Here is a 17029-nt window from a genome sequence, read left to right as displayed (position 1 = left end):
AGAGCGAAGATATAAAAATGTCTGGTTGGATTTTATTTATCTTTGGATTTTTAATAGCCTTAAAGCTCAAAAGTAAATTAAACCAATAAAAATTGGTCATTGCTGCTCCTTAAGTATCTGTTGTCATATTTTATAAATTAGCGGGATCCCCCAGAAGAGGAAATACCATTTTGTACTCTAAAATCCTTTCCAGCTGCTATTGAACATACCATACAGTGGGCAAGAGATAAGGTAAAAATTCCTTTTTAAATTTATTTTCTTTGAAGTGAGAAAGAAGATATTTCTGACTTTAAACAGCCTTCTATTTGTAATTTTTTTTCCTTTTCTCTGTTACAGTTTGAAAGTTCCTTTTCCCACAAACCTTCATTGTTTAACAAATTTTGGCAAACCTATTCATCTGCAGAAGAAGTCTTACAGGTAAAAATCGGTACATTTTAATACAAGCTTAACACTTTGTGTCAGTGTAATCTTATTTTCAAGTCATCTACAAGTGATTTATTTTACCTCCATAAAGAGTGATTGTATATAAAAAGTGAAATGATACATAAGGAATCTTGAAATTAGGTCACAAATTATCCTTTTGGTTTGGTTGAACTATACAGAATTGTCAATATTTGACCATGTTTAACTCACAAAACAGCAATTCATATGGTTCAAGCTAATAAAGATATGATAATTATGATAGAAAGGCTACAAATAATAGAAGGACTTTTATTAAGCCCTTTGGAAAGAAAAAATTGAGGTAAGTTCTAGTTCAAATTTCATGAGGGAACAATTATCTCCAAGACTTATTACTCTTATAGTGAAGGCAACTTTAAAGATGTTTTCTCACTTTCTTTTAATCTTAATATAATAACAAGGCCCACTTTTTATTCATAGCACTTTTAGTAAGTACATATATTATAGTACTAATAACTTAGAGCTAGGAAAATATGAGGATAATTTGTAAGATAAGAAATCAGAGTTAAAATTTTGTGTGCTATTTCTTACCTTTCCCCTTCTCAAACAGAAAAGAGCTTAAAGAAGGAAGGAAAAGGAGCTTGAGGTGAAAAAAGAAAAGCATAAAACACATGAATTGACACTTCAAACTTAGGCTAACTTTTGTTGGGGGATGTATATATGTTTGTAATTGGAAGTATGTTGATGTTTTTTTTTTTTTTCTCTCCCATTCTAGAAGATACAGAGTGGACACAGTTTAGAAGGCTGTTTTCAAGTTATAAAGTTACTTAGCAGAAGACCTAGAAATTGGTCCCAGTGTGTAGAATTAGCAAGATTAAAGTTTGAAAAATATTTTAACCATAAGGTAAGTATGCATTGTGAGACATTAAGAAAAGGTCTGACCTTGGCTTATTTAGTTATTAACAAATTAATTTCATTGAACTGAAATGTATATTCTTTCTTTTGGCAAGCTTTTCAGAAGTTAGTAGTAAGTTAAATGAGAACACATGCTAATCTAAAAGAAGTTTATTCAGAATAGAAGAAGCAAGAAACTGAGAAAATAGGCATATTCAGTCAGAAATTTTGCTGTGATTTTGCTATTTCCACCCATATCCGATAATCACTCTTTATGTCTGTTTCCCCATCTGTAAAATAGAAATAATAAATTTGTACCTAATACGTAAGGTAGTGGTGAGGATAAAAGGAGGTTAAGACTTATAAAGCATTTAGAACAGAGCCTGGCACATAAAAAATTACTAAATATTAGCTGTTATTCTTACCTCCAGTTAAATATAGTTGCTGAAATGTGTGTTGCATTCTCTTTAGTCTTTCCCTCTCTTTAGGCTCTTTAGTTCATCTTCCTTAAAAACAACTTGGAAAAAAAACAAACAAAAAAACAAAAACGGGGTTTCCCTATGTTTTCCAGGCTGGCCTGGAACTCCAGGGCTCAAGTGATCCCTGCCTCAACCCTTAAGTAGCTGAGACTGCATGTACACGCCACCACACCCCACTTAAAAATATTTCATTTATACTTCTTCTGTCTTTTTACTTTCGTCAGAGCTCTATTTCTTGGAAAAGTGGTCTGTACTACTCAGTGTTACCACTTCCTCACCCAGTTAATTTGACTTCTTTGCTCATTACTCTGCAAATTGTTCTTAACATGGTTATCAGTGACCCCTTTTTCAAAAATCTAAGGGACTCTTTAGTTCTTATCTTCTGTGATTTTTTTTTAAACTTTTTTTATAATGAAAAATATTCAGCCATAGAAATGTAGAGGAAATAGTATAATGAACCCTAATGTAATTGTCATTTACCTATCACCCAGGTTTAGCAGCTATCAGTTCATAGATAAATCTTGTTTCATCACCATCCCCGTTCATTCTTACCTTCCCCTAGGTGATTTTGAAGCAAATCTCAAACATGTTATCATTTCAAAAATACAAAGTACTGTGTGTTTTTTCTGGTTTTGTTATTTAAGTATTAGCTCTTTTAAAAGAACAGAATGACATGTAAAATATGCCACCATTTATATAAAAAGGAGTGAAGTAATCTACATTTGTTTGCTATAGATACCACCTCCCAATAAACCTACAAATAGTGATAGAAAATGATATTTTAGATTTTTCATTTATGAGGGGCAGTGACAGGAGAATGGACAGATGGAATACAAGGGTGGTAGGGAGACTTCACTGTGTATCTTTTAATGTGTTTTGATTTTTGAAGCATGTGAGTATATTTACTACACACAACATTTTAAAATTTTTTTTAATATTTTTTCTCAGATAATATTAAGTAGTGGGTGTCTTGAATTCATTTTTTTTTTCTTTAGGCTCTTCAGCTTCTTCACTGTTTCCCTCTGGACATACGATTAAAAGATGGTAGTAAGTATAAATGTTGAGAATAAATTTTAATGACATTTATTACTGGCTACATACATTGAAAATAACATTTATATCTTTTTGCCAGGTTTGTTTTGGCAATCACCAAAGAGGCCACCCTCTCCAATAAAATTTGATTTAAACGAACCTTTGTAAGTATTTATATTTAGTTTGATATGTATCCTTTATTATGTATTTCTTCACTGTAAATTCCTTAACTGTACATTGCAGAGTGAAACCCTTAGGCTCTTTAATGTTAAATTATTTCATCCCTGTTCATTTAAGAGTTAACAAGTCATTCTGACCAGGAAAGCCAGCCACAACCCTTCCCACACAAATGTGAATCCATTCATTTACATGGTAAATAACCTCATTATTTATGATAAATATCTAAAGTGAAACCAAAATCACCTTTTTTACTTTATCCATAAATTAGTAAAATGACAATTTGTTTTTACATTTAATGAAATCAAATGTAAGAATCTTCAGTTATATGGAGGAAGAAATAATTACTACTGAATAACTCCCTAAATCTCAAATTATTTTCAAAGGAGTTGGTCTTTGTGTGAATACCTCGAAGCACTATATTAGATACACGTGAGATTCACACTTGTGTGTGTGTGTATGTATATTTTTTCTATTTCTTTCTTTTTTGTTGTTTTTTTGAAAGAGACAAGGTCTCACTATGTGGCCCAACCTGGTCTTGAATTCCTAGGCTCAAGCAACCCTCCCACCTCAGCTTCCCAAGTAGCTGGGATTACATGTGCATCCCACCAACCACACCCAAACTTATGTATATATATTTTTAAACACTTAGCTTGCCTTCACTAACCTTCCTTTCAGCAGATAAGTCCATGCTTAATTTTCTTATCTGGTGGTGGTTTTAGGCTTCCAGTCACCTTATGCTGGACTGCTTCTTCTATAAGACTTTCTTTTTTTGTTTTTAAATAAACACATTTACTTAGTGTGAACTTGATATATACTCATTAAGAACAAATATATAATATTTCTTATGACTTAAAATGAATTATTGTTCACTGGTCTGAGTTTTCTGCTTCTGTCCGCTCACTCTTCTTCCCAAGGTAGTCATGATCACTACCTGAATGTTAAGTGTTTTCGAGAATAACTGTTCGATGTTTTGTGTTTTATAACTTCTGTAGTATTTTGGTGTAGACCAGAATATTTTTGTCTAACTTAAAAAAAAAATCCTGAAATAATAATTCTGTGGTTATATTTCTTCAAACTACATTTAAAGGCTATAGTTCATAATGAGGTAAATATCATCTTTAAAACTGTGCATTCAAATTTTGCTTTATTTTTTAATTTCAAAAGGCACCTCAGTTTCCTTCAGAATGCTGCAAAACTATATGCTACAGTATATTGTATTCCATTTACAGAAGAGGTAAGATATTCTTTAAGCCTTAGCAAGTGATGCAAAACCAAATTAGAATTAGATGACTGATGTACTAATTGCATCAAAACATGTTTATTTGTTGTAAGAATCATTCTTTTGATGTAGAATTTTTATTGTATTTTTACCCATACTAACATAATGGAAGCTGAAAGCTCATTGCAGTATTGCTAAGTAGAAGTCGGATTTTTCTTTCTGAGTTGAAGCAGTGAAAAACAGCATTATTTGTTAAAAGCAGGTAAACTTTGTTTTAAAAATATTTATAACTTGCTTATCAGCTTCAGTTATCCTAGTTATTCTAAAAAGCCACAGCGAACCATTTCATCGCAATTTTGAAATATTTTAAAGATATTTTCTTTGTTAACATTTGTTTGATTTATTTTGTAATAATTTACGTGCTTTTCAGGCAATCTGAAAATGCTCCCTTATATTGACATTTCTTACTTTAGCATCATACTCATTCTCTTAAACATCATGTTCATTGACTAACATCTAAAGAGCCTAATACGGTTTTATGTGAGAGGCATCTGTATCTTTTCTTCACAAATGCATATTCTAGCTAAGTAAATTGCTGTACTTTCAGGTGCACTGAACAGAGAAATATGAATCAGATCCCATAATTAATATTGGCTATTTTGGATTCAGATAACAATGTCTGTTTTAGATTAATCCTTTTTGGAATTCATACAAATAAACTGTAAATATTTGGTAAAAATAGTGGCATTCAGTCTGATATTCTTTTTGGGAAAATCAGTGGTAATTTCGTGATAAGTGTGGTAATTGACCTCAAAAGCACTATGTCTCAGCTTTTGCCAAACAGCTTCTCAATGATAAATGTAAATGCAACCCATAGCTTTAAATTCATCTAAGTTCATCTTTAATCATTTAAATATTTCCCTCCTTCTTAAGGTATGAATTCCATTTACTTAAAACTTTATAAAACATTAAAAACATAAAACATAAAGCTAAGGGAATTAAAACTGACTGATCATGTCACTCAGTTTTATATTTACAACCAGTCCTAAAACTGCCTTTTAAAAGATTTGCAGAAGGACTAAAATTTCAAGTTTGTTGACTAATAAGTACTTTTTTACCCCTTACCTTCTCCTCCCCCATAACCTTTATGGGGGGATATTTTTATAGAAATAAAGGTAAATGTCTCAAATGGATGTCTACATATTCAGATAATGAAGTGTTCACATATTGTAATATGATTAAGGACCTTTTGTAGGATATTTTTAGCTTTAGAATTTAGACATAGAAGAAAATGTTTGTTGGTAAAATTACTTTTTTAAAAACAGGACTTATCAGCAGATGCCCTCTTGAATATTCTTTCAGAAGTAAAGATTCAGGAATTCAAACCTTCCAATAAGGTATGTTTAAAAATTCATTCATTCAGCAAATAGTTTGGGAATTTGGACTTGTATCAAGTCCCATTCTAAACCTGGAGAATATCACAACGAATGGTTCTTGCTCTTGCTCTTGTCAGTGCAACTTGAGTTTAAAGTAGATTTGTCAGAATCACAAACTGTTGATTAATACTAATTTTATTCTAGTGTGGAATTTTTAAAAAGATCAGTATGGACTTAGATTGTATGAGTTACTCAGTAAATATTTTTTATGCCCACTATATCATCGTGGGTATTAAAAGTTAGATATATTGGAGTTCTGTCAGTGAACAAGATACATAAAGATCCCTGTTGTTATAGAGCTTACATGCCTGTGTGAGAAGATAGATAATAAAATACATACATGAATAATATCATAATACTTTCTAAAGGAACATATAAAATAAATTGGACCACTGATTAATAATATGAAAATATAGAGAGAAAATATTTTCTGTTTGTAATTTGATAAAACAGTTAAATGCTAACCAAACTTAGATGCAGGAAATAACATTAATAAAATTATATTCATATATTCAAAGGTTGTTCAAACCGATGAAACTGCAAGGAAACCGGACCACGTTCCTATTAGCAGTGAAGATGAGAGGAATGCAATTTTCCAACTAGAAAAGGCTATTTTATCTAATGAAGCCACCAAAAGTAAGGGAAAATCTTTATAAAAATGTTTTAAACTGGGTGAGTTTTCATTTCCACCAAGCTCTACACCTAAGAATTTGTAGAATTTAATCACAGCAACAATAATGATGATAGTATTGATTGATTTCATGATCATATTAAAGTCAGTGTTCATCTTTAACTGTGACTAAATTCATCATTTTCCCCACTATTGCCCTCAAAGATTGAAGTCTAATTCTCCAAATCACATTAACTGCTTTGTTATTGTTTTTCTTATTGTTTTAGTTCTTTAGATGGTGAGCAGGTCTAAAACCATGAATGAATAGCTCTGTTTTTAAGGAATTAAAAATTCAGTTTAATGGGGTCCTTGTGGAAACTAATCTTTGGACAGACCCATTTAAATCACTTTAGGATAAAGAACTATAAACAGAACTCTTCTTAGGTTCTTAGTCTTCATAATTACTGATAGGGAATACAGAATGACCTATATATACTTCCTTGCTAGATGGACTTAAATATAAAAATACAGGAAAACTGAATTGTTAATTCCTTAAAAACAGCCATACACTCATCTGTTTTGACCTGCTCACCGTCTTTTAGTTTTATAAATTAGTGGTTCCCAAACTTTTGGGATTTTAAGCATGGACCAGTAGAATTTCAGGAAAAATAACCCAGAATAACAATAATTAGAAGGATCTTGGGAACCACTGATCTACAAAGATTTCAGAAATTACTTATTTTAATTTGACCAACTGACCCTATTGTTAGTTACCAGAGGGAAAATGTTTCAGAGTAGGATTTGTGGAATAAATTTTTGAACTATACCTAATGTTGGCTTTTTTTTGTAAACCACTTGATTGCAGATGTGCAGTATACAACTTTCTTATTTTGCTATTTATTAAAAATTTTTTTTAAATACAGAAACGTCTCTAGTTTAGTGGCGTTAAAACTATCATTTTCTTTCTTTTTATTTTTTAATTTTAAAAAATTGGCTCTCTTTAATCATGGGAAAAGCTGTTTTCATGGCCTTCAATATTAGTTGCCTGGATTATTCTTATGTTTCTCAGTCATGTAAAAATATAGAAAGGAATCTTTAAAAGTTAGTAAACCCACATTGCTTTTTACCTATTAAAATCTTTACTGCTTGCTATGGAACTTTGTTTTTCTGGTTGGTATAATCAGGTGACCTTCAGATGGCAGTGCTTTCATTTGAAAAAGATGACGATCATAATGGACACATAGATTTCATCACAGCTGCATCAAATCTTCGTGCCAAAATGTACAGCATTGAACCAGCTGACCGTTTTAAAACAAAACGCGTAGCTGGTAAAATTATACCTGCTATTGCAACAACCACTGCTACAGTTTCTGGCTTGGTAAGCTTATTATTCCTTGAATAAAAATGCTCCTTTTTCATTGCTTTTTCCCTGACTTCCCCATCATACCAACCCAGTCACTCAGAGATATTAGAGAGGGAAGGATAGATATTGGATCACATAATTTAAAATTTCAAAATACTTTCTGAAAATGCAGTCATCTGTATTTTGAAGTTTTACCTAAGTATACGTTTTTTTTTTTTTTTTTTTTTTGAGATGGAGTCTAGCTCTATCGCCCAGGCTGGAGTGCAGTGGCGCGATCTTGGCTCACTGCAAGCTCTGCCTCCTGGGTTCATGCCATTCTCCTGTGTCAGCCTCCCTAGTAGCTGGGACTACAGGCGCCCACCACCATGGCCGGCTAATTTTTTTTGTATTTTTAGTAGAGATGGGGTTTCACTGTATTAGCCAGGATGGTCTCGATCTCCTGACCTCGTGATCCACCCGTCTTGGCCTCCCAAAGTGCTGGGATTACAAGCGTGAGCCACCACGCCCGGCCCTAAATATACATTTTTAAAATAAAAAATAAGCTCAAGATAGATTATAATTTTTCTTATAGGCAATAATCTTTTCACTGATCTTTACGTCTTTCATACAAAGCAGGTACTCTGTTTTTCTTGAATAAAATGAACTTCCCTAATCTGTATTCATAATGATTCAGAATCTTTAAGTGCGGCCCTAGTTATTATACCATATTACATCATTACTCTATATAATTATCTATGAAGCTATGTAGTTATTTATCCCTGTATTAAGTGATTTTAGACCATTGTGTTTTTTGAGTTCTAGCATGTGCTTTCAAAGTAGGGAGAATATATGGTTGAATTAATATTTTTTTAAATAACTGTTACCATGTATAGAGCAGGTTGAAGATTTGAAAGTATAAAATATACTAAAAGTATAGAGAGCTATAAGAAATTTACATTAGTCTTATAGCTGCTTTTACTATCTACAGAGAAATGCTTGAAAACTTGTGAAAATTGAATAGATCCAATTAAAATCACAGATAGTTTTAGGCTATTTATATTATCAGATCACCTTCTTTTATCTAGGTTGCCTTGGAGATGATCAAAGTAACTGGTGGCTATCCATTTGAAGCTTACAAAAATTGTTTTCTTAACTTAGCCATTCCAATTATAGTATTTACAGAGACATCTGAAGTAAGGAAAACTAAAATCAGGTATGTATGAAGGTCTATTTCTCTTGTATAATGAGAATGAAATAAAATACTTTACCTTTTAAAAGGAAAAAATACTAGCTTCACCTCTTTTTTTCCTCTATTGTGTATGTGTAAATTCTTGCCATCACTTCAAGATCAGCTCAAACCTCATCTTCATTAAATATTTCTGACTAAAGTAGCCAAAGAACCCTTACAATACTTTATCTGCCACATTATTTGGCATTACGGTTTCATCTGTGTCTGCTAGATGAATTAGAAGGTACCCTGGTGTCTGACTGTGTAAGTCATGAGATTTAGAAGAATTCCATAAGCTTGTGACAAAGCAGAACAATTCCTGGGCCTGTACTTTTTAGTTTTCAGACTGGCAACAACCAAAAACTTGAAAAAAACCTATCTTAGCAAGGGTGTGAGAAAGGAGGCACTCTCATACATTACTAATGAGAGTACAAAATTGTCCAGTAACAGGGGACTGGAACATCCACACAGTGAAACCCATGCAGCCATTTTAAAAAGAGAGAGACAACTCTCTCTTGCTAAAACATACAGATTTATAATGAGACACTGGAAGGATCAGCAAGGTACTGATTAAAAGTGGTTATCTATATGATGTGATAGGGAAATAAGATTGGAATATTTTAGAAGGTATATTATCCTTTATTTCCCCACATTAATTTCTAGCCCAATCACAAATAATGGACTTCTGGAAGTGTTTTTTTGTTTTTTTGTTTTTTTGTTGTTTTTTTTTTCTTGTATCATCACTAAAGGGAAGAAAATTACAATGTTTCTGTTCTGAATATTTTTCTGTAACAGAAATGAAATATCATTTACAATTTGGGATCGATGGACTGTACATGGAAAAGAAGATTTCACCCTCTTGGATTTCATAAATGCAGTCAAAGTGAGATACTTTTATTCATTTGGTTCATTAGTAGCTTTATGTCTGGTTTCTGTTTTGTTTTTATTTATAATTTTATTGGAAGTTATATTTAGCATGAATTTGCTTTTTTTACTGGTCATAAAACATTGCTTAGGAACAATGTTAAATAAGCATTTTATGTTTGAACGAGGCTTTCATCGTTTCTTTTTTGGATATTCACTTTTAGGAGAAGTATGGAATTGAGCCAACAATGGTGGTACAGGGAGTCAAAATGCTTTATGTTCCCGTAATGCCTGGTCATGCAAAAAGATTGAAGTTAACGTAAGTATTCAACGTTATATGCAGCAAATAACAAGAATTTAAAAATAAGTTGTTGCACACTAAAAAATTAAATATAGTGGTTACTATAATTCAGATAAAAGCATTAGTCTTGTCTAATGACGTTAATAAAGACAGTAAATCTGCCAGGTGAAGGCCAACAGACTACTTCTCGAGATTCAGCTCTTCAGTTAATAGGTTTAGAAACCTGATTTTGTCAGTACACTTAAGTAAAAGTGGATCCGTCTCTTATGTTGAAACACTTAATGACCAGGCTTATGAGGAATCAAATTGCCAAATCACATTTATTCAACAAATTATTGTTTAAGGTGCCAGCTGTGTGCCAGGTACTGTTCTAGTCATTAGGGAGATAGCAGTTAGCAAACCACAGTTCTTTCCTACTTAAGGAGTTTGCATAACAATAAGGCAAGTATGTTAAGTGATAGTAAGTATTATGGAGAAATTAAAGAAGAATAAAGGGAAAAGGAAATATGGGAAATACGGAGTTGGGGGTGTTGAGTTGCTATATTATACTGAGTAGTTTCCCTCTGCCTGTCGTAGTCTCACCTGTTAAGGTGGCATTTGAGCAGAGACTGAAAGGAAGAAAGAACCAAAGAAAACTAAAGTCTTTATAGCGGTCTGCAAGGCTCTAAATGATTCCTAGTTATCCTTCTAAGTTCCTTCCTTACTTTCCCCTCACAATATTCCAGCTACACTGGCCTTATTTGTCCTTGAATACTCACTCTAATCATGCTCCAGCATGGGACCTTTGCTTTAGTTCTCTCTGCTTGTAACTCTGAGACAGTGACCTGGCCAAGTCTCACCCCTGGTCTTTGCACTTCCTAAAGAGGCCTCATTTAATATTGCAACCTGTCCCTGGCCCCAGTCTAGTATGCCTAGTCCCCTTTACTTTTCTCTACTTTTTCTTTTCAGAGCACTTATTACTGTCGTATGACTGCTGTGCTGCTGTGTATTTTGCTTATATTTATTGTTTGTTTTTGTTTTTGTTTTTGAGGCAAAGTCTCACTGTGTCGCCTAGGCTGGATTGCAGTGGTGCGATCTCAGCTCACTGCAACCTCCGCCTCCTGAGTTCAAGCGACTCTCCTGCCTCAGCCTCCTGAGTATAGCTGGGATGACAGGCACCAATACCACACCTGGCTAATTTTTGTAATTTTAGTAAAGACGGGTTTTACCATGTTGGCCAGGCTGGTCTTGAACTCCTGACCTAAGGTGATTTCTCCCGCCTCAGCCTCCCAAAATGCTGGGATTAGGGGCATGAGCCACCGCACCTGGCCCATGTACTGTGTATTAGCTATTTACCTGCTACTAAAACATGTATTTCACAAGAGTGGGAATCTTTATTTGATCTTGTCACGGTTGTATCTCAAGCACTTAGATAAATACCTGGCACATAAAAGGTTATCAACAAATATTTGTCAGACGAGTAAATGAATCTCTGCGTGATGGCTGTGTTTAACGTATCTATTGGCTATGATAATCAGTTGAGGTTAATCATTCTTAAATTATAATCCAGTCTGAATTATTTATACCTTAAAAAGTAAAACTACTATTTTATTAGCTAAGGCATTAATTTGCCTTATATTGTTTTCCATTAGGATCGCTCAGTATCTTTTGGAGAAAGCAAGAGTAGTGTTTAGAATTCCTTTATTTTATGCTGCAGTGGACTGTATGTGGTCATAAAGTGTATTGACTAGTGGAGTTTAAAATTTGCGGCAAATTATTTAAAAAAGCTTTTAAGATTTGGCCAATATTTGAAACTTCCAGCATGGTAATATTTTTCATTTTACTAGATTGTCCTTTTAGCAAGTATTTATTGAGTACCTGTTAAGTACTGAACACGTTCAGTCAGTCAGTGGGATTGTGATTAATAGCATGAGGTTGACTTAGAAAGACCTGGGTTCACATTCTTGCTCAGCTACTTAGTTTTGTTACCTGGAGTAGCTTTTGAAACTTAGTTTCAAAAAGCTGCAAGTCCACAAATAGGGATGATTGTGCTCATAGTTGAACACTAAAATAATAGTAAGGGCTAATAGTGTAATGGCACGTAAGAAGTATTCCACAAATGTTAGTCCTGTTAATATTTTATTATCATACATGTTTATCAAGCCCTGCCCTCAAGCAGTCTATTAAAGGAAATCGATTCCTAGTTATCCTGCTAAGTTCCTTCCCTACTTTGCCCTCACAATATTCCAGCTACACTGGCCTCCTTATTTGTCCTTGAATACTCACTCTAATGATGCTCCATTGTGGGACCTTTGCTTTAGTTGTTCCCTCTGCTTGTAACTCTTGAGACAGTGGCCTGGCTAGGTCTCACCTCTGGTCATGTTAATCATTAAAGTATAATTGAATAACCGTGATAATGAAAATTTTTACAGAGTATTGTGCTAACTCAGACCTCTAGTTCAGGGTAGATTTCATTTGAGCTACCTTTGAAGAAGGATTGTTCCAGGCAAAAACAACAGTCTTTGCAGCTAAAAAGAGCATACATACAAAAGTAAAACTACTGTTATATTAGCTAAGGCATTAATTTGCCTTATATTGATCTTCATTAGGATGCCTAAGTATCTTTTGGATAAATTAAGAGTAGTATTTAGAACTCCTACTAAATTCTAAATTTGGGAATTTAGAATTCACTTTTTTTTTTTTTTTTTTTTGGAATGACTCAAGCATGAGGTGGTAATCATGAATGGTGGAAAGAATGAAAAGTTTATGTACCAGACAAAATATCTTTGTGAAATGGAAAGAGCTACTGAGGATTAAATCGATTACGTAGTTCAGAGCCTGGCATGAAGTAGGTACACAGTGTATAATAAATAACATTATTAGGCAGGAGAATACATCAAATTTATATTTTAAGAGAATTCTAGGAGCAGTGTAGATTGGAGGTAGAAAAGAGACTAGAGAAAGCTAGCTAGAAGATAATACAATTATCTAAGGGATATATAGATGTTGACTTCATTTAAGGCAGTAGTGACTATAGCAAAGAGTGATTTTTTCAGTAAATAGGATAAAGATTGGATATAAGGGAAAAAGCTGAGAATGTCTTTTATTTCATATTTCTAGCTTGCATTTTAAGGTTTAAATTCTAGCTTGCTTTTTTACTGTTTACGGAGAAATGTTTGAATTTATGATGCCTTAAGAGGAAGTTTAGGAGGAGAATCAATTTTTTAAAATCGTTGCAACCTCTGTCTCCCAGGTTCAAGCAGTTATCTTGCCTCAGCCTCCTCAGTAGCTGGGATTGCAGGCATGTGCCACTGCTCCCATCTCGTTTTTATATTTTTAGTAGAAATAGGGTTTCACCATGTGGGCCAGGCTGGTCTCAAACTCCTTACCTGAGGTGATCTGCCTGCCTCCGCCTCCCGAAGTGCTGGGATTACAGGCACGAGCCACCACGCTGAGCCTTTTTGTCTTTTAATAAATGGTTTGTATTCTTTATCATGACCAATGTGTCCAAATTTATTCACTGTTAGGTAAATGAGTGTCTTGAGTTCAGACCTTTTAGTAAAGGAAAATTAATATATGAAAGCAGATTATTATTAGATGTTAAAGTCTAGATACAAGTCCAGGTTCTCTGGATGGCATTAGTCAGCAAATCATTTTTTCATTTTATAGAATTTACCGAAGTGTTCATTCTTGCTTATTTTTCTTAGAATGCATAAACTTGTAAAACCTTCTACTGAAAAGAAATATGTGGATCTTACTGTGTCATTTGCTCCAGACATTGATGGAGATGAAGATTTGCCTGGACCTCCAGTAAGATACTACTTCAGTCATGACACTGATTAATACAGGTTGTCTTAATGTTACTCCAGGACCACTTAATTTTGGAAAGAGTGCATTTAATTCAGAAGCTAAAAAAAATCAGCTCATGATACTATGGATTTCTCTTTCATTAAGCCTTAATTTTAAGGGAAACATCAGTAAGAAACTGCACTGAAGAATTATAAAACATTTTGGGGCATAATATACACTTGTCTAACGGTTCACACATGGCTATGATCACAAGCAACTTTGAACTGGAATGCCATTTACGAAAGTTTTGTGTATTAATCTGTGTATTAATCTCTCTGGATAAAAAGAAGGAAAAAATATGTATGACCAGAACAGATATGGATGAAGAAATTGAAAGCAACAAATGCAACTATCCAAAAAGTTTTATTTTATTTTATGAATTTCTTTTTTGTTTAGTCTTGAAGACTGATTTTCTGTACAAATAGTGTTTGGCACCCTGCACCTCTCATATGATTAGGCTTTGAGAATTTAATGCCACTGGGAAGAAGAGGTATGGTAGTGGCGGATGAAGGGTGGACATTTTAAATTGTGCAGTTACAGTTTATTGTCCTGTTACCTCTGCTGGTTTAACCAGAGTTTGTTATATCACTGTGTCCCCCAAATCAGGATTTTGTTGATAGCATCAGTGTTGTAGGAGCAGTAGGTCAGATGAGACATATTAACTTAGACTAAATGTGAACAGTATTATATGGACTCACACAATGCTCTTAGAGAATCCGTGAATGTGAACAGACAAATGTGGCTAACCATTTGATTCTTCAGTATGCCTTCTAATGTGGGTATTTTATTTATGTGAGACTCTAAACCTGATTGTTCTAATATATAAAACTAAAAGATTTTATAAAGGGAGTGTCTGTAGAAATAGATGAAAAGTAGAATGTTAAACATTATTGCTAGGGTAGTTTTTTTTTTTTTTTTTTCAGAAACCTAATTAGGGTATTAAATTTTTTTTTTTTTTTTTTAAAGAGAAGCATGTTATTTCATTCCCATTCCGAGAAAGGGAGTTAATGAAGATAAAAATTTATTTTTTAAGGTCTTTATTGAGAGAAACTTTCTGTTTTCTGATATGAACTATTGCAGATGTTTTTATAAGTACTTTCATTAAAATGATGTAAACAGTAGTACCCAACACTGTAAACTCAGTGAAAATAGTAAATGATTCTTTTATAACTAAGACTATCTTGCATTCTGAAGCAATTGGCTTTTTTTTAACCATAGAAAGTCATTTCCCTCTAGCTCCTTTCCTTCTACTCTCCTTCTCAGAACATTAGTAGGTACTTTGTTAAATAAAAAACTAGATTAACATCAGTGTTACTCCAATTTGGTATCTTTTTACACTATGTATTATACTTACTTTCTTTTTATTTCATTTACAAATACTTTAAATTACTTTATCAACCAGCTGTATTGTTTCCCTCTTTTGAAAAGTACCAAAGTGGGGAAAATGTATGTGGAAGTGGAGAGTGAATTTTCATGACTAAAGGATTATCTGTACATAGGGAAGTGGGCAAAAGTGGATAGGATGAATTTAAAGAAAATGACTTACTTTTGGAAAAAATAAATTAAATTTTGTTCACATAGCCTACCCTTTCCCATTGTGCATATCCCAAGTGTCATATTTAAAATTAAGGTTACTTAAAACAGAATCCAGGAATATCAAGGCTCTGTGGCTTGGAATTTTAGAGGATAGGACTAATAAAAGGACTTTTGCAAAGAAGATTTTTTTCATGTTCACTTCGTTTTGTGTTCTTTGAAAGTAACTGATATTTTCCGGGTAGTCATTCAGCAATCCATGAATATGATCCAGTAACTTGCTTATATTTTATTGAAGTCTCAACATCTCTTCAGAAGTAAATTTAGAACGATGCTGTCAGTGCATATTTATAGATATTAGTCTTTTAGCATATAAAACAAAATCAACAAAAATTAAATTCATTTTGTGATTAAACCTGCAACCATTTTTCCGTTACTTTTTTTCTATAGTTAATGGTTATTGCTATAATTTCTTCTGTTTGGTTCTACTAAGCTCGAAAGGCAGGATGAAGTTAATGATAATTCCCATTATTTTATTTCTGTACCATGAAATCACTGTTGATGACTGAAATAACAGGTGCAAAAATTAATGATTTGATTTTTGTACAGTTTCACTGAGTAATTTTTTACTTATTAAAAATAAATTAAGAAATGTAAGCATATCTTTGTAAATCATGTTTCGTAAGTTGACTCCAGAGATTCTGATTTTGCTATTTATTTTGTGAGTAATGTTGCTTTGGTGTTTCCTAATTTTCAAGTTTGCAATCATGGAGATACAGCAGTTATTAGGTATGGAGGGACATTGTCCTCCTCAAATGTCCTCAAATGGCTCCAGGAAATTCTTTTAAAACAGTTGGAGAGAAACAGTCGTGACCATCTAAAACCTAGAAGATGTGGTAAATCTCATACTACTGGTTAGGGATTTGTAAAGTCCATTTCTTTTTAGAGTTCAAAGCAGTTCTATTACTTGTAAGTTCTTCATAAATTGTCCCAAAGGTAGGATATGGAAATAAATGTATATCTTTATATTTTAATCTTCTTTGTCACACTCTGGTGAATTCATGAAACATTTAAAAAGCAGTTATGTTTATAATTATTTTATAATTAGTATAATGAAGACAGAAAATTGTTCTTTTGGAATTTTGGGGGGAAAAAAAATCTTGTGACCTAAATCTTTCCACTATAATGAATATAATCAAATTTATTGTGATTGCACATATCTAATTTTATATAATCACTGTGTATGAATTTAGTGATTTTACTTTTCATAGATTCAAAAACATATAATCTGAATGCTTTCTCTGAAAAAAAAATCAGAGAGTTGAGCTCTTGAGGATCAGAGTAATTATCCATTGATAATATGTGTTCATTTTGCTCTTTCTGTGTCATAGCTTTGTTTTTTATTGAGAAATATATATTCAAAAATACATACATATTCAAAAGTACATAAAATATAAATATGCAGTTCAAGGAATAATTTTAAAGTAACTCTATAACTAGCAGTCAGCTTAATAGAATATATTGACAGCAGTTCAGAAACTACCCATGTAGTTCCTTCCCAGTCACAACCAGCTAGCTCCCTGCCACATAACCTTTGGTAATTACCACTATCCTACCTTTTATGATAATTGTCTCTTTCTTTTTATAGTGTTATCATCTATGTGTGTAAACTTAATACAGTTCG

At 33.0% G+C, this 17029-nt stretch overlaps 1 protein-coding gene across 2 annotated transcripts in view; it reads left to right on the top strand.

Moving 5' to 3' along the window:
* The window catches only part of UBA6 (ubiquitin like modifier activating enzyme 6), a 72963-nt gene extending 57432 nt beyond the window's left edge, over nucleotides 1–15531 (top strand). Inside the window, exons 21-33 of one of the 2 annotated variants that reach the window (XM_021938578.2) lie at nucleotides 142–231; nucleotides 337–417; nucleotides 1175–1303; nucleotides 2768–2819; nucleotides 2905–2968; nucleotides 4149–4218; nucleotides 5529–5600; nucleotides 6158–6275; nucleotides 7434–7627; nucleotides 8677–8804; nucleotides 9615–9702; nucleotides 9908–10002; nucleotides 13671–15531. In XM_021938578.2, the coding sequence (XP_021794270.2) occupies nucleotides 142–231; nucleotides 337–417; nucleotides 1175–1303; nucleotides 2768–2819; nucleotides 2905–2968; nucleotides 4149–4218; nucleotides 5529–5600; nucleotides 6158–6275; nucleotides 7434–7627; nucleotides 8677–8804; nucleotides 9615–9702; nucleotides 9908–10002; nucleotides 13671–13806 (1317 nt within the window). In that variant the 3' untranslated portion in view covers nucleotides 13807–15531. The remainder of the gene's footprint in view (nucleotides 1–141; nucleotides 232–336; nucleotides 418–1174; nucleotides 1304–2767; nucleotides 2820–2904; nucleotides 2969–4148; nucleotides 4219–5528; nucleotides 5601–6157; nucleotides 6276–7433; nucleotides 7628–8676; nucleotides 8805–9614; nucleotides 9703–9907; nucleotides 10003–13670) is intronic. The other variant, XM_021938579.2, reaches the window with a different exon arrangement.
* Nucleotides 15532–17029: the final 1498 nt, after the last annotated feature.

This window comes from Papio anubis, chromosome 3 (genome assembly GCF_008728515.1).
Source record: "Papio anubis isolate 15944 chromosome 3, Panubis1.0, whole genome shotgun sequence".
Taxonomy (NCBI): Eukaryota; Metazoa; Chordata; class Mammalia; order Primates; family Cercopithecidae; genus Papio; species Papio anubis.
Note: the sequence above shows the minus strand (reverse complement) of the source record. Positions and strands in the feature narration are given on the sequence as shown.